Source organism: Electrophorus electricus, chromosome 9 (assembly GCF_013358815.1).
Source record: "Electrophorus electricus isolate fEleEle1 chromosome 9, fEleEle1.pri, whole genome shotgun sequence".
NCBI classification, from domain to species: Eukaryota; Metazoa; Chordata; class Actinopteri; order Gymnotiformes; family Gymnotidae; genus Electrophorus; species Electrophorus electricus.
In genome coordinates, this window is record NC_049543.1 from 16,842,783 (window position 1) to 16,861,713 (window position 18,931).

The window sequence follows — 18,931 nt, forward strand, 5'->3', positions numbered from 1 at the left end:
ACAGCAGACACTTCAGCCAAACAAACCCAACAAAAGCCTCTCTTTCCAAAGAGGGAAAAAGCACATGCCCTCAACTGAGGCTGTTTGGCAATACAAAGAGCACCTTAAAAAGAAATTCTTTAAAGTGCAGCCAGCTATTTTCACTGCCTCGCACTGGCAGTATCAAGGTCAGCAAAAAAGGAAAGAGAAAGAGAGAGAGAGAGAGAGAGAGAGAGAGAGAGAGAGAGAGAGAGAGAGAGAGAGAAATTCTAAGATTATAAGAAGGCCCACAAGCAACATACAGATTGTACCTGGATAAAATTTATTCATTCAATATCTTCTCATATCTAAACATGTTCATGACATTTAGATTCAAAAGTATTTGTTTGTTTAACTAGACCTTATTTTCATTTTTACACATAATTTCTGACTGAAAATGACTGTTCCTGGTTTATTGTTAGCTTACCAACATAAGTACTGCTGCATTGTTATTTATTTTTATAAATTATCATCAGCTAGTAAATTAAGTGGTCAATTAAGTAAAAAAAAAAAAAAATTATTCTAAGCACTTTGGCACTATTCCAGCGGCAAACATACAGACATTCTGTGAATGCATATTAATGTGAAAGAAGTAAGATTTGTCGTGACCACATAGCCATGTCTGGTATGATAAAAATGGTCCCTAGAAATGACAGGTGTTAATCTATGGCACGGAGGTTGATGAGCAGATAATGAAGACAGAGAGCAAGAGACAGAGATGGACAGAGAGAGGGAGGGACAGAAAGAGAGTGAGAAGGAGAGAGGGAAGAGAGAGGAGAAAGAAAGAAAGAAAGAAAGAAAGAAAGAAAGAAAGAAAGAAGGACAGAGAGGGAAGGAGTGAAAGAAAGAGAGCAAGACAGAGAAAGAGGAAATAATGATTGGTTGGTGAATGGAATGGTTAGCTTTAGACTCTTACCTCTGATTGGTGTACCCCCTGGATGTGTGAGAATGAAAGCAGATGAGAGATTAAAGAGAGTTAGTGCAGTGAGAGAGAGAGAGAGAGAGAGAGAGAGAGAGAGAGAGACCGATAACGACAGAAAAAAGAAGAGAGTAAGAAAGAGAAAGGGCATGTAATTCTTCATGTCTTAAGTGCTAAATGCTTCTCAGGTAACATGACTCTTCACCTTCCTTTGGTAGTTAATCATATGTATGGTAACAGGCGCAGCAGCGGGTGGGTTCAGGGGAACAGGAGAGTGCCCTTATGAGTACTCCAGCAGTTACACGCAGGGCTTAACACTCAAGACAGGCAGATTCACACCCGCGGAGAGGGAGGGGAAGTGTGGGGTAGCCGCGGTTTTTAGGAGAGACTCCACCGGAACATTCAGCATTAGGTGTGCAATTCAAATTTGCCAGAGAGAGTGAGAAAGACAGAGCAGGAGTCTAGAAATTACAGCGAGAGGGAGGAAGCCAGAGAAGTAATGGAAGAAAGAGAGAGAGAGAGAGAGAGAGAGAGAGAGAGAGAGAGAGAGAAAGGGTGGAGATGTAGGTATTCTGATGACTAGGGCAGTGAGAGAGTGAGGGAGTGACAGAGTAAGCCACTGGGTGAAGGAGTGAGGGAGAGTGAGAGAGTGAGTGAGAGGGACACAGGTTAAGTACCACATGTTATAGGGGTACCATTCAGGTGAAGATGGCTACCTATTGATGGGAGAGCATTTTCAGTGGGAGAACAGTAGCGTGCGTGCATGTGTGTTGTGTTGTGTTATGTTGTGTTGCATTGTGTGTGTTTCTGTGAGTGAGTGGATTAACCCTGGGGTAGGGGTAGGGGTTGTAGGCATATTTTCATATGTGTGACGTAGGTCCTGTGTAACGTAGGCGTAAGATGAAATTCCGAGTACCATGCCTAAAGCTGATCTTTCTGTACGTTAGTGGGTGTTGTGGTATGAATGTGTACATTGTGTGCATTGCACTGTGTGTGTCTCGCAACATGTGTGTTGTGCCTTCAGTGGAACGGACTTACCAAAGGACTCTGTAGATCAAAACACACAGAGAGAGAAACAGCAAACGGATCACTAAACATTCTTTTAGATGAAGAATGGCGTGCATGACACACTGCGTGTGTGCGTGTAAATTGTACGTTTAAACAAAAATGATTACAACCTAAGCAACAAAGACATGAATTCATTTTTTCCAGAAACACACACAAACACACACACACACACACTGAGGTACCTACCTGAACGCAGCTGTTTGATTCGCCCGTGAGCATGCGTACTGATGGGAAGGAAATCCTTAAACCAGGTGATCTCAGGGTCCGGGGTGCCACTGGCTGCACACAGCATGGTGGCGGTGCGGGAACGCTCCACCACTTTCAGCTGAGGGCCCATATCTATGGTTGGGAAGCCAGGAGGGAGCTGGTCCTCTGTAACGTGCACACACACACATTAAATATGTAGAACATCCAGCTGTGCCCCAGGGGGCAGTGTGTGAGGGGAGGGGTGGAACACGCACCGCGGAGGACGGTGAGGCGGGTGGAGATGCTGATCTCGCCAACTGTGTTGGACGCTACGCACTCATAGATGGCTTCATCGCGGGGGGTACGAAGGGGCTGCACGCGGAGGACTGAACTGGAGCCGTCCTCAAAGTCAATCACCTGCAGAGAGAGAGAAGGAGGGAGAGAGAGGAGAGGGAGAGAGATAGGGGAGAGAGGGAAAAGGAATGAGAGAGATAAAGGGAGAGAAGGAGAGACAGAGGGAGAGGGTGATGGCAGGAATGGGAGTACGCAAGACAGAAAAATAGCAAGACAAAAAGAAACTGAGATAGAAATGGAGAGAGACAGTACAAATGGAGCTAGTACAATTGAGACAGATAAAGACCAAGGCATAGGCAGAGAAAAAGATAGCTAGAGATGGAGAGCAAAGGAAGAACAGAAAGTAGGAGAGATAGTGGTAGGGGGAAACTGACACATACTCTGTGGGTTGGAGAGAGATTTTAGGAGGTACCCATTGGTCATAAGCACAAGTATGTGGTAATTCTGTATTGGAGTCAGTGTGTATTTGTGTGTGTGTGTGTGTGTGTGTGTGTGTGTGTGTGTGTGTGTATGTGAGTGTTACCTCAAATCTCTGACTGGTGACTTTTTTGCCTTTCCTGCTCCAGGTGATTCTGGGCTGTGGCTCTCCTGTTGCCTGGCACACAAAGGAGGCCACACCCCCTTGCACACCTGTCTGATCAATGGGCGTCTGAGTAAAGCGAGGTGGAGCTGAGAGAGAGGAAGAGATGGTATGAATTCTTGAGAGGAGTGCATGAATCCTAAGAACTTCCTTCCATGACATACATGCATGGACATAAATGGGATAATAACAGGGCCACCCATCTGGTCCTAGGTACTCATTCCTGAGAAATCTGACTGGTTGTTCATACTTTATGAAAGCACTAGGAGCTACATAAGTATGCAACGGCTTCCAGTAATAGGTATAACTTTGTTGGAGTATTATTGGAGTAATGTTGGGGTATTATTGTTTCCCTGGCTCCTGTTGAGTCATACTATAAATTTCTTTAAAAAACATTGGTAGGAAAGGTAAACCAAACTGCAGTCAGAAAATGCTTGTCCTGGAATCTATAGGGCATAGAAAATAAAATTGCTTTCATAAACTGTAGACATTTATTACACCGACATTTGAGACAATTAAGTCACATTCAAAGTGAAATGTATTTATATAGTGCTTTTTACAACAGCTATTACAGTTTTGTAACAATTTTGTACCAATTACAGTTGTGCTATTGTTTTCATGAGTTAGACCTCATAAAGAACTGAATGTATTCAGCTTAGGGCTAGCTATTTTACCTCTCTGCATTCATTCAAAAATTGTGCGTAATGATGAGTCTCTAAAGGACAGTGGGTGGCACAGTGGCCTGGTGGTTAGCATATTTGCCTCTCAGCACTAGGGTCTTGGTTTTGAGTTCCTATCTGGGTGGAGTTTCCATGTTCTCCCTGTGTCTGTGTGGGTTTCCTCCAGGGTCTCTGGTTCCCTCCCACAGTCAAAAAACATGGAGGTTAGGTTGATTGGATACTCTAAATTGCCCTGTATGAATGTGACTTGTGTATATGTATGTATATACAGTCATGACCAAAGGTTTTGAGACTAGCACAAGGGTTGCTGCTTCAGTTTTCATGGTTTGTGAAGCGTGATCAGATGAATTGCAATTAATTGCAGTCATTATTTTCCATGAATATTAACTTAATCACAAAAATTACTCCATTCCAGCCACTACATTTCAGCCCTGCCACAAAATGGCCTGCTAACATCATTTCAGTGATCTCATTAAAGATGTCTTAACAAGGACAAGGCAGCTGATATCACTCTGTCAAGCTGATTAGAAGGGCGGACTGGTTGCTTTAAAAGGGTGGTGGTGCTTGAAGTGTTCTTCTGTTAACCATGGTTACCTCCAAGGAAACACGTGCAGTCATCATTGCTTTGCATCAAAAGGGCTTCACAGGAAAGGACATTGCTGCTTGTAAGATAGCACCTAAATCAACCATTTATCGAATCATCAAGAACTTCAAGGAGAGAGGTTCAATTGCAGTGAAGAAGGCTTCAGGGCACCCAAGAAAGTCAAGCAAGTGCAAGGACCGTCTCCTAAAGAGGATGCAGCTAGAGGATTGGGTCACAACCAGTGCAGAGCTTGCTCAGGAATGGTAGAAGGCAGGTGTGAGTGCACCTGCACGCAGTGAGGTGAAGACTTTTTGGGGATGGCTTGGTGTCAAGAAGGGCAGCAAAGAAGCCACTTCTTTCCAAGAAAAACAACATATATACCTTCAACTAAAATCTTTGCTGAATATGGTAAAACCACACTCATGAATCAAACAATATCCTGTGGACATAACTCTGCTTTGTATGCTTACTGCTGCACAAGATTATTTGGAAACTGAATACTGTTCTGAATGGAGAACCATGTGTGTACATGGATACTGTTCAGAATTTGGATTGATATGCTAGATTTTAGTATGCAAAGAGAATATTTTGATTTCATTGTGAAGTCATATAAGGTGACACACAAACACAAAAATACACACAACTGGTATGATTAAAGATTCTGCCTTTAGAATTTAAAGAAACAAATCCCAATTAACCTCTTTCACTCAAGATTCTGTTTATTCACCAAAATAACTGATTATTAATAGTGAAACACATGAAAAATCAACAGTTGTTGTAGTCTTGTTACACTTTTTTTTCATTGAGTCACTACAAAATACAGGAAATATTTGCTGTTTAAGGAACAAGGATGCAAAATCACTTAGTGTTAGGAGTGTTCAGGAGTGTTCATCAGTGTTTATTTATCTTGCGTGTGCAGGGCTTCATAAGTAGATAGCTATCATGGATGGGCCAAAATATTCTATTAGTGACATCTGAATAGCCTACAATTATCTTCCTGAAATTCAAGGAACATGATGCTGAAAGTGTGTGTGTGTGTGTCTGTGTGTGTGAGGGGTGGGGGGAGAGGGAGGGACTCACTATATGACTCTGTGAGCTCCAGCACACTGAGCGGAATCAGCAGAACCAGCTGGATGGCAGCTCTGGAGACCATGTGACGTCTGGCCATCCTCTCATTGGCTTGTCTGGGACTGCAGCTCACCAAGTGCAACGGTTGCTCATAACCTGTACAAGAAGCACATTTGCATTCTAAGACACTCTCGCATTCTCATACATCACAAGATTAAAAGGCCAAATGAGAAAATGAGCAGTTGACCATAGTAAACTCAACACTGATGAATCAGAAAACATGATTTTGTTATTTTGTCATTAACATAAAAATGAGATTTCATTGAAAATAACATCATCAGAAAATCATTCAAGGCCAGCATGAAATTACCTAAATTCAATAAGATCCACACGCAGTTGTTGAGCATATTGTTAAGCATGAAAAATTAGCAATGTGAACTGTCTTGTCTCTTATCATTAGACCCCAGGCAGTGTGGTTTATAGTGCTTTTCATTATTTATTTTAAAAACAGATGTTTTACATGCTTGAATAGGTTGAGCAAAAACATTGTGCAAACAGCGTCTTCCATTAGGAAAACTGTGTCTTTTGGGGTTTGGTTGCATGTAAATGACGCAGCTTTTCGTGCTAGTGAAAATGATCTCACTGGCTAGCATGGAATCAAATGCGGAGTGCAAGAATGAGCAAGCATTTCCATGATGTTCTAAAAGTCAACCATCTGGAGACAGAGATAGACTGTTAGAGATAAGACTGCATAGCCCACACCCCCACAACAGCTCAAAGCCAACTTTACTAATGATAAATGAAAGCTAACAGGAAGCACCTAGCATTATGCATGTGATCATGCTAACATGTGCCAACAAGGTTTCATTCTGTTCACTATGCATTACCATGCAACACATATCATGGTATAACATAGTAATATCTGCAGCTTTGATTTTTCCTAAATGATCACTTGGGAATGGGTTGTAGAGAACTGACAGTTGTCACTCTCAAGATGGTGTGACATGGGTGATCACAACTTTATATTTATAAATACTGCTGAGATCATGGGACCAAGGCAATTGGTGAAACTCACTTCCCATTTCTGACATATGATACTTTCTGGCTCTCATATCAGAGAATTATTTGATGCATACAACAGTGATACCTGAAAGTACACAGACACATATTTGTAGTCTATTCTCCATATTGTCTAGACTCAAAAATGAAATCAATTTAGGTCAGGTGTTCCTTTTTGTTCTTTAAAAAGCACTCTTCTCTCTACTTCTTCTTTTCTATGTTTATTTTTAATGTGGCACCTTGAGACAATGGATCAACCTGTCATCTTCAAGCATACTCAATCCAAACCTGTCTGGACACTCTCCAAAGTGCTGAAGTTACTCACCCCGACCAAATTAAGCACCTTGATCAGTGAACAGTGCCCACAGCTTGTGTGCGGGGTCGGGGTCCTGAAATTGTGCACAGTTGATTGCCATTAAGGTCTCACTGCTCCATCCCATTTACATTGCCAGGTTGCCAGCCAAACAGCCAGCACAGCTTTCTTAGGAAGGTCAGTGAGACCCTTGCACTTACGCTGACCCCTTTCTGTCTCCGTCTCTCTGTCTATCTGCCCTGCACATACAGTGCCTTGAAACTGGAGGACACAGCCAGCTGCCAGTTGACCTATATGTGACCTTTCCTGCCTATCTGGGCTTGATATCCTGAGGTGAGACAAGCACAGCTCAGAATGCCAGTGCTTTGCTCCACTCAAAATGTTGGTCTTAGCGTTTGCACATTGTCCATCTCCACTTGCTGGGAGCCTCAAATGACTGCCACACACATCTGCATAAGACTTTATGGGCAGAGGTGTGTTTGATTGCCATACTCTTGAATGACATTTCTGTTGTCTGCTTTGCAGGGTGTGGTAACTTCTTTGGACCAACCTTTTTAAACTAGTCTATTTCAGGCCAAGTCTGGCACACCTGCACAGTGGCCTAGTGACAGCTGCATGTGGCTCATCCATCAGATGTCCCTCCAGTCCCTCCATCAGGGTCCCTCTGGCAGTGTCCAGCACTGACCTTCCTAGCTCTTCTACGCAGCCATGAAGGTGACCAGCTTATACGCTCATTGCTTAGTGATGGACAACATAGAGACCCCCCACCACCCAGCTCCCACACCCCCACTCCCCTGAAATGACATTTGGTTACAAAACGTGACAAACTGTGGTACTGAAAAACACTACTTTAACCAGGGGTTTAGGGGGTAATGTACAGCTTTGTTAAAGCAAAGCAGGTAGCATGTTTTGATTTAAATTATGCACATGACATGATATTTCATATGACAATGACAAGGGCAAAACCAAATCTTTAGTTTGCACTCTTGGAACATTCCAGGGGCAGCACACCAGAGGGGCCAGAATAACTTTTGGAAAGGCCATTGCAACTTAAAGATGCAGAAGCAGTGTAAGTAAAATATATTCACATACATCTGCAAAAAGCCAGAATTCTTCAGGAAATGTGAGAGCGAATGGAAAAAGAGAAAGAGAGAGAGAGAGAGAGAAAGAGACATGGAGAAGGGCATAGCAGAACACCACTAAGTGAAATTGCATCAAATATGGATTGTGTGCAAGGGGGTATCGCCATGGTAACTCTACCCCCATGGACATCATGGTTGTCATATCCCATTGCATCAGCAGAAATGGGAGAACGGCCTTCAACGCACTCATGTGTGCTACCTGGCCCTCCTCCTGTCCTTCCACCTTCCTCCCCTTGCGTTATACAGAGACTTCCCTGCTTTCACAGCAGTGAGAGAGGAGAAGGCAACATGTGTCACTTCCTGCAGGGATTCACACAGGAAGGGCATTGGAGGAAGGGGCATCGCTAGAGTAACGTGTATATATGCTGTCATCATGCGCATGTGTGAGAACTCTCTCTAGGTTCTTCTCCAGAAAACAACTGGGTCAATCTAATCCCTGACTCACAGTACCTAACACCTTTATGCACATGCGCACACACATACACTACAGACATACTCACACACACTCATATATGCACATGTGCACATACATACATACACACACATACACACACAAAAAAACAACTCATGCATGCACAAATATGCACACACACACATACACACATAGGCACGCACACACACACACACACACACACACACAAAAACACATACCAATGTGCACACACCATCTGACTCATCTTGTCTAATCCAGCCAGAGTAAAGATCACTATGATAATCTGATATTTCCTGTCCCTCTGCCTTGTGCCAAAACAAAAGTATGTGAGAGAGAGAGAGAGAGAGAGAGTGAGAGTGTGTGTGTGTGTGTGTGTGTGTGTGTGCGCGCGTGTGTGTTCATGACCACATGTATGTGCGCATTATTCTCAGCTGCTGACTCAGTAAAGTCACAGATTAGTTGTAATTCAACACCAGCAGGAGAGAATAATGAGTGAAATAATCAATGTTAATTACTTATACACCAATCTCATTATCATGCACTAACAAAATTAGCCTTTAGTTAGATACTATTGACTCACTGTTAGAAGGATAACAAGTGCCTCCAAGAACAAAAATGACAGATTACTCTCAAGTGAATAAAGTATTTATATTTACAGTGGTCAGATTTTTAGACACACATTAAGCACTCAATGTGAAAATATTTAACACATGTTCTCATCCAGAGCAACTTACAACATTCAGTCATGTCATGTTTAGTATTATTTGGTGTGTAGGATTAGGAGTCTTGCCTAAGGATTCTTTATTGGTATTGCATAATGTGCCATTTTGATAGCAATAAAGGATGCATTAAAGAAAGTAACTAGTAGCCCCTTTAATAGTAATATAGGATGCGATACGGAAAGCAACTAACAGCAACTTTAATAGTGATAAAGAATGCAGTAAGATTAATATATAATAGGAACTTTAATAAAAGAAAACTAACAGTGAAAATTAAAAAAATATACATTCCATATATTTGTATTTTCAAATCGCAGTGCCTCAACAATTCCCTCTCTAAATCTGGTCAAACCCTTTATGTATCTGCAATAAATAGCTTTCCACGTGGCTTTTCCATGTGAAAAACATGTCTTAACCTAATTAGTATTAAAGTAATTGATTCACAGCACACTGCCCGCAATTTTCATCTAAAACTGGGTTTATTGTTAGATGTTAGATCCCTGACATCTAAAGCGCTCATGATAAATTCAATCCTAACAGATCATAGATTTAATGTACTTTGTCTAACAGAAACCTTGATCAAGCCAAATGATCATAATTTTAAATGAAGCGTGTCCTTCTGGCTACAGCTATGTACACTGCCCTCATCTAACTGTCCATGGAGGCAGTTATTTATACTAACACATTAGGCATAAACCAGATAGCTGGTTATGATTTCGAGTCCTTTGAAATTATTTTTACTATCTTTAATGATGTAGCCACCCAGCCTCTTCCACTAATTGGCACGTACAGATCACGAGGACCCTATTCAGAATTTATTAACAAATTTGCAGATTTCCTCAAATCTAGTCACTCTTGTAGAAAGAACCATTAGTGTTGGTGATTTCAATATTCACTTTCATAGTGCCCAAGACCCTCTGACATCAGCCTTTAGTACTATATTAGAATCAATTGGTTTCACCCAATGTATAAGAGAACCCACACACTCTGGTGGACATACGCTTAATTAAGTACTGACATAGATAACAGTCATACTATCCCAGTATGATGCCACCTCAGACCATTCCCTCATTTCATTTGAACTACATATGAGCCACAATATAGTAACCTTGCCTCACTACCATACCAGACGCATGATCACGTCAGCTACTGCATCTAGATTTATTGCGAATCTCCCAGACTAGGATACCCTCAAACCCCACGGAACTTGATCAAATAACTGAATGCTTAAAATCAGTATTCCACTGAACTCTCAATGATTTTGCTCCACTTAAGAATAAAAAAATTAGGGATAAAAATTAGTACCTTGGTATAATGATCATATTCACAATTTAGAACGTAAAAGGCGCCTCACTAAACTTGTAGTCTACCAGCTTGCATGGAAGGAGAACCTACTCAAGTAAAGGCACTTATGACCGCTTGGACATCTTATCTCTCGACCCTAATAGAAAATAACAAAAATAACCAGAGATTTCTATTTATTACAACATTTATTATAACATTAAGAGTATTACCGTGACATCAGGCAGCTATTTGGAAATCAGAACAACCAAGCCAAAAAGGACTCTAGAATCCTTTACAACTATCCAACAGCCAGAACTTACATCTCTGATATCGTGCTCAAAATCCTCCACATGCTTACTAGATTCACTGCGCACACACTTTCTTAAGGAAATCCTACCTGAAGTAATTGAACTAAATTTAATAAACTCCTCCTTGAACATTGGCTACATTCTTAAATCATTCAAATTAGCAGTAATCAGACCACTTATCAAAAAATATAACCTCGACTCATGTCAACTGTCTAACTACAGACCGATCCCAAACCTTCCATTTATTTCCAAGATCACAGAAAAAGCTCAGCAGTTTAGCTCATAATTGAATCACAACCAGATACATGAAGACTTTCAGTGAGGGTTTAGGCCTCATCATAGAACGAAGACAGCACTGATTAAAGTAGTAAATAACCTGTTGTTGACTTCTGACTAGGGTTACGGTTCTTTGCTTATATAGGTTGATATGAGTGCAGCATTTGACACTATGGATTACAACATTTTACTACATAGACTCTAAAATACTGGGATTAGGGGAATAGCCCTTTCCTGATTTAAATCTTATCTAGCCATTTGCTACCAGTTTGTTAACAGAAATGGAGACTTTTCAGCATACAACAGGGTTAGCTAACATATTATACGTGACATTATACCTTAATACTGTGCTAGTTTGCACTGCTAGGCTCATGATACTCAGATATATGTCTCAGACAAACCAGAGGACATATATCATCTTAGTATTATTGAGGAATGCATATAGGATGTATATAGGACGTCCGACACTGGATGTAGACACTGGATGTCTCTCTTCATCCTGACAAAACAAGTACTTCTATTAGACCCAGAAACAGCTAGGTAATAATCTCCCAATCACATTTTCTTTAACAGTTAAAGATCTTGGAGTTATTATGGATCCCAGTCTCTTGTTTGAAATGCATGTAAATAATATTTTTTGGACTGCATTTCTCTACTTCAGGAGCATTGCAAAGATTAGGAATATGCTCTCCTCACATGATGCAGAAAGGTTAGTCCACGCATTTATCACTTCAAGATTGGACTACTGTAATACCTTACTATCTGGCTGTACATTAGGTGCCTAAACAAGCTCCAGATAGTTCAAAATGCAGCAACCAGAGTACTTACTAGAACTAGAAAATTTGATCACATCACTCCTATCTTAGCTTCTTTACATTGGCTCCCAGTAAAATTTTGTATTAATTAATAAAATACACAAAGCACTGAATGGTCTTGCCCCACAGTACCTTAGAGAACTCCTAGTAAATTATGATCCACCACTTTTGCTTAGATTAAAAGGTGCAGACCTTTTACTAGTACCAAGAATAAGAAAATCTACTGCAGGGGGCCAAGCCTGTTCCTATAAAGCTCCCACACTATGGAGCTGAGAGCGGCAGAGTGCTGATGTTCCAGTGTGCCCTTTTTGGACATGTGCACACCATCGGAACCAGACTAGGACTTCTAGAAAACAGGAATAGACATTCATTGTTTATTTTTTTCATTTTATTATTATTATTATTTTTTTTTTTTCTCTTAAAATTGTTCCTACTGTGGTGACCGTTGTCAGCCAGAGGAGGATGGGCCCCCCTTTTGAGTCTTGGTTCCTCTCAAGGTTTGTTCCTCATGCTCTATGGAGTTTTTCCTTGCCACTGTTGCCCTTGGTCTGCTTACTGGGGGACTGGACTTGGACAATTGTAAACATGTGACAACAACTGTTGTAAAAAGCACTATGTAAATAAATTTGATTTGATTTGAGTTTACATGTTCTCACTGTGTCTGTGTGGGTTTCCTCTGGTGTCTCTGGTTTCCTCCCACAGTCCAAAAGCATGGAGGTTAGGTTGATTGGATATTCTAAATTGCCCTGTATGAATGTGACCTGTGTGCATGTATGTCCAGTGATGGCTAGTGCTCTGTCCTGGTCTTAACCAGGTCTTAACCATCCTCCCCATCCGCTGCACCCAGTTCTAAAAGTTAAGTACACTGTGTGCAAATTGGCTGCCACTTGGTGTGTGAGTGTTTGTAAAAAGCTGATATGTGTATTTAAAGCATGCTGAGACTGAGAAAAGTTCCTATATAAATATAAATAATAATAATAATAATAATAATAATAATAATAATACAGGTTGAGAAGAAAAAAAAAATACTAGCAAAATGCTCTCTTTAACCCTCAGCGAATAAAGGGCAAATACTACATCTGAGAAAATGATCCAATTGGGGAATGGTGTGGCCAGAAGGGGTCTGCTACTTTGACACAACTGAATCTAAATAATGGCACTTCAGCACAAGATTCAGAAAAGTAAAGTATATTAGTCATAACTGAATGTCCCAGGCAATATTCAGACTTTCTGTGAGAAATAGCATTTAATAATATTACCCATACAAAGAGCTATAACAGAGAGTTTAATTCCATAGCAGTGATGAGATTACTTACAGTACAAAATATATCCATTAGTTTTAATGAGTGGAAAATGCTGCCTTCTAAGTTGAATTTTCTTATTTGATAATAGCAGAAATGGTACAATATTATTATAATATCCCATTGCGAAACAAATTAAACATAATAAAATATTAAAAATGTTTAGGAATGTATATCATGAATAGGGAGAAACTAACAATATGTTTTTGTAGATACAAGCTGACTATTAGTCATATTGCATGTCAAATAAGAATATAAATTTACATAAAACATATATTAACATAATGCTTTCTTGCTATACAGGTGACAGAATTTCCAATGGTATTAAGGAACTAGTATGGAAATCAAATTGCTCAAGCCTGTTGGTGGTCAACAGAAGTTTACCATGAGCACCATGATTCACTGCTACTAATAACCATGCCTCTTATGAACAGTTAAGCAGAGGGCACAAATCCCCAACAAAGTTATTGTGATGAAAAATGAATGAAAGCTAAATGACCTGGCTAGAATGTCACCTAACTGTGACATTACAGCATCAAACCATTGCACATTTTATTCAATGCAAGATCCCGTGTCACCATTTGGTTCATCCAAAGCAACTTACAATTATGACTAAGCAGAACTGAGGGCCTTGCTCAGGGACCCAACAGTGGCAACTTGGCAGTGGTGGGGCTTGAACTAGCAACCTTCCGAGTACCACTGAGCTACCACTGCCCTGGGACCAATTTTTAGAAAAATGTTAATAAATAAATAAATAAATAGAAATGACCTGTTCCTGGTGGCATCTTAGCTTGTTTTAAAAATGTTTGAACCATAATGCCTGCTAAAACAGCTGACATCATTATTCCTTACGTGGTGTAACAACTCTGCCTAGCATCTGAGCACTAAGTCTACGTGCAACTACACCTGTTAAAATTTTCACGCCTCTGCAATCATGTTCACACCCTCCTCGATCATCACATAGTGTCAAGGCTAGTTTATTCTAGATGTATGACTCTATCACAAACTGCACATGTTCAAACTTCAGGGGTGAAAAAATACAAACATTGCTCTGCTCTTGCTGATCAGGACTTGCAATCCAAACGCAATGCCACCTGATCAGCTGTATGTCAGATGATTCCGGTCACGACCAGCCCTTCTGTCACAGAAAAAAATGAAAGTCTAGTCATAACCCATGTCTTGGAATGAGCTCAGTCATGTTCCATCTCCCAGTGATTGTACTCTTCCCTGATTTCCTCTTTTTGAGCACCAGGAGAGCTAGATAGCTGCAGAATGGCTACTGCTGTGAGTGTGTTTTGCAAGACCTCCACACAAAAACCTAGTGCTGGTATACTATCCTTTGCCCTGTGTCGTGACTTTGCCCAGTTGTTTTGCAGGAAAAGCACTATGCTAATAAGGCTTCAGAGTGAACTACCTGCCAGCTATAATGTCACACAAGTGGGTCATTTTATTCAAGCAGATAATAGAACTGCTTCAGCAATGATGGGATTAGGCTGTTGCCAGTCAGTTTGATAAACCCATGACTTCTTAACTCAAAACTACACTAATATCCACAATCAATAGACTCATAAAAGCCTGCGCTATGGAAACACCATGTAGCAAATCATTCAGGTTACCATATATAAATAATTTACTTTTTGTGAATGCACATTTTAATGCTCCTATATTTTAGTAATTACAAGTATGGACAAGGCTGAATAAGGAAGGCTAATAAGACATGCCATAAGCTTGTGTGGGAAGCATTTCATTTTCATATTCAGTGAAAGAATGAATAGCAATAGATTATTCATAATCTACCTTCATCAGCACACCTGTGGTCATTTTCCTAATTGCATCTTAACAGTGAGCCAGCGATAAATCATCACCCTGATGCTGTGGGTATATATTCTGCCCTTTCATGGTGATGTAAGGCCTGAGGAGATTATGGTGGTCTAAGGCCTGCTTGTACCCTCTCAAATTGTGAACCTTAAGTGTTACAAGACAAGTCACTGCAAGGCTTCTCAAATCCCCAACTTTGATTAACACTCATGGTAATACAAACACTAATGCAGCATATACACAGAGCAGAGTGAAATGTTTGTCTGTATTTAAACTCCTGTCAGTACTCCTTTGTTGGTCATTGTCTATGTAGATGTCGCTGTCAATGTCTATGTAGTGGTAACATTCGTTTGTGTAGCCACCTTCAATATTTATATAATCTTTGTTAATGTTAAGTGTGTATTCCTGTTCATCTTTAATGTTATGTGGGAGTGCCACTGTTGTCGTCTATATCGTGTGTTAATAAACTTCTGTCAAAGTCAAGGGAGTCTGTGCGTCCTGCTCCGTGCCCTGCGGTACTCGGGCGGTTACACCAACATTGTTATTAATGAGTAAAAAAGGGTTTTTGCATATGAAGCCTATTCTAAATGGTTGGTAATACAGGTTTAACTTTCAATGAGTGAATGTTTGAAACCATATGCATTGTTTTCCATTTGATTTGTGTGCTTTCTGTGGCATTACCCATGGTAGGGTAGAACCAGGAGTGCCTAAAACCAGCTGTAAAGTTATTTAACAAGCAACGTTGATGAACAGTTGTTACTGAAGCACACTTAGCATTCACAAATGATATACATTAAATAAATAAACTTTTTAAAAAGTTTAATGTAAAAACACACAGCCTTGTGATAAAGGTTCTAAAGAATTTTGCATGTGGAGCACTAATTCCTGAATCTAACTGAAAGTGCAAACTGCAATGTACAGCCTCATGGTTTCCACACTCAGTTCAACTGACTGGCTTGATGATTGCTTTACAAGTTAAATCAGGTGTTTCAGAAGGGAAAGCTATGAAACTGTGCAAAACCCCCATTAGCATGGGTGAGTGGTGGCAGAAGACTTATAAAGGAGCAGCACTCCTTGGACAGTGTGTGCTGAATTTTATATGAGCATGGAGAGTGATGACCGGTGGATACTCAGCCCTATGAAAGAGCTGTCTGCCATGGCACTATTGCCTGCGGCCAGTCCCACTCCAGCCTGGTCTAGAAATAAGGCTCGGTTCCTCCTTGGTTGCTCACTGGTAGAAGGAGATTAGCCAATCAAGGATCACTGTTAGTTCAGGCATGAAGAACCACTCGGAATGTGTTTGGGGCAAATGGCAGTTTAAAAACATACAGTTAGTGCCACAGAGGAAGCAATAGCCTCCATCCTCCTAGGCTGGATGCCATTATGCAAGGGAGAAGACGATGAGTGATTGTGAAATGGTAATAACTATCACTGGGAGAAAATTAAGTTAAAAAAGACTTAGAAAGGAAGTGCAGAAGGCAGCAAAATGGCTGTCTAGCCAGCAGCCTATATTCAGTGTTGAGATACTGAAAACTTAGATGACATGCATAAAACTCTCCCAGAGCTAATCAGCATTTCCTGTATTGCCAGGCCACTGCTGAGCACTGTAACAACAAGCGCACCCCACCAACAGAATACATGCCTCGAACACATAGCATAGTTCTGTTAGCTCAATGAGAGGCAGGAAAAGCAGACCCCTACTTTGGCACTTCCTAAAGTGAAATAATAATAATAAAAATTTAATCCACAAAAACTGCAACAGGCCCATAACTTCAGAATTAGCAACTGTGTGCTCATGTGTGCACTTCTGGCACCCAGAAGATTTTACCTTGGAATTAGGTGTGGTAGCACTTAGCTGGTTGTGACGGCTCTTTTTTAACCTGACCATCACGTACTAAGAACATCCATTTACTAAATGCACAAGAATTCCACCCTGAATTGCAGCCTTCTTTTTTGTGATCACACCCTACATATTTTGATTCAACTGGAGGAAGGAGCCCAACACCCATCAAAAAGCGCTGAAACTACAGCCACCTAAACTTAAGCCTGATTCTACATACATATGTAAATCTATGATATTCCAAGCACTTTTAGTAGCCCATAAGACCTGCCTTATAAATGACAGGAACAAACAGAAATGCACTCCATGTAGCTGAACTGCTGCTGTGGCATCTACATTATTAATATAGAGCCATATGCCGCAAAAGTGGAGTCTACCTGGCTCATAAACAGGCAACCCTGTGGCGATGTGATAGTGTGACAGAGGCTCCTATGTGATAGAGGCTCCTATGGAAAAGAAGGAAAATATTTTATACTTTTCCCCTTCTCTTTCATTCTCTACCTATCAATCTTTTGTTTTGGGAGGAGGTGCAAACATTAGCTGCAGACCTGGGGCCAAGTCCATCTCTTCACTTCCTAACCCTCTTCAAAAGAGACACTCACTCACTCTCTCTCTCTCTCTCTCTCTCTCTCTCTCTCTCTCATACAAAAATGTTTTAATATCATTTTGGAGATCTACATTTGAATATAGTATAACTTGCAACCTGAAAACTAACCATAACCCAAATCCACACCCTTTTACCTTAAGCCTTTACAAAACCATTATTATTAGTAGTAATTTAAAATACTTGGCTCTTTGACTTTTAAATATATTTTCCATAAAAAGGGAGGGGGGCTCATATTCTTTTATTTTACTATCCAAGTGTGGACACCGAATATCCAACAAGAACATGTACATATACACCTAGGACAAAACATACACATCATCATACAAAACCTTTTGAATGTTTCTCAGAAACAACTGCTGCGATACTAGGAGCGATTTTGCAAAATTCAGTCATAATCAGTAATTTTATTCATACATAATTCTTAAAGCTAAGCGCAACGTCTAGTAGACTCTCCTAATTAAATACGCCTTTACTGTCTACACAGCCTACCTGAAACGTCATTTAACGCTGAGCCGTCAATATCTAAATATCCCTCTATGCAGTAAAATATGACAATATCATTAAAAAGATATTTAGTTAGCCTCAATTGCACAAAAAACCTGTATAAAGCGAACCGTGCCGGTTCAGCATAATTCCCCATCCTGTAGTCTGAAGCCTTTTATGTTTTACCATATAAAACTCGGAACATTATTGGAAGTCGCTAAACGCAATGTTACTGATTAAAAACAGTTCAGTGATCGGCACGTCAGACTATTTCTGCGTGATTTTCCTATGAAAACATGAGCCAAAAGTCGGAATAGTCTATTTAAGGAGGAGCCAGGCGCCTTGCATACAACAGACTACACCCGAGTTTGAAAATCCCATATTCCTAATTCTACATACTAATGATTGTCACAAAGCCGGCAGTTTATTAAGGAAATAATTTCGTTATTATATACAAGTTATCAATAACCATTTACCGTTCGCCTACCTGATTGGCATTACCATCGGTCCGGTATTTCAATCCAGTCTTATCAATCTGTAGCCTATCGTCTGCACCTTAGGTTACTGCCTCCAAACTCGCGGAATGATGACCATAATCCAGACGCTTCGTCTTCCTAGTATTATCGTGGTTACTTACTTAAAAGCGACGGTACTGCTGATTATCAAATGTACAGTGCTGTTAGTTCCTTCAACGGTCGAGCAGTCCTTTCTTTCCCCTGCTACAAGGAACGCTGTCTGTGCAACCGAGCGTACGGATACCAAGTCTCTCTCGCGCACACACACACACACACACACACACACACACACACACACACACACACACACACACACACACACACACACACACACACACACACACGCTGAGAGATGAGTGAATGAGCTCTCCAGCAGGACAGTGGCTAAAGGCAGGACAAGATGACGTCAAGAACCACAGAATGCATCTCCGGTTCAAGGAAATAAACTGTTCTGAGTAGTGCGTTTGCACAGTGGAGCACCCAAGACAACCAAACCTTATACGATTATAAGGTTAAAATACCATAGTAGGCGTGATCCTTGTTTATTTGACCTCTTATGTTG

General features: G+C 40.7%; 1 protein-coding gene across 17 annotated transcripts in view; it reads right to left on the reverse strand.

The window, feature by feature from the left end:
• Positions 1-18,931, reverse strand: part of ptprdb (protein tyrosine phosphatase receptor type Db) — a 63,895-nt gene that overhangs the window by 32,698 nt on the left and 12,266 nt on the right. For 10 of the 17 annotated variants that reach the window (XM_035530004.1, XM_035530014.1, XM_035530013.1 and 7 more), the window contains exons 6-11: positions 5,469-5,612; positions 3,069-3,214; positions 2,467-2,608; positions 2,192-2,377; positions 1,976-1,984; positions 935-952 (exon numbers count right to left, since the gene is read on the reverse strand). In XM_035530004.1, coding sequence (XP_035385897.1) covers positions 935-952; positions 1,976-1,984; positions 2,192-2,377; positions 2,467-2,608; positions 3,069-3,214; positions 5,469-5,556 — 589 coding nt within the window. In that variant the 5' untranslated portion in view covers positions 5,557-5,612. Of the gene's footprint in view, positions 1-934; positions 953-1,975; positions 1,985-2,191; positions 2,378-2,466; positions 2,609-3,068; positions 3,215-5,468; positions 5,613-7,920; positions 7,941-18,341; positions 18,646-18,931 lie in introns of those variants that run through there. The other 7 variants (XM_035530015.1, XM_035530006.1, XM_035530003.1 and 4 more) reach the window with 6 other exon arrangements.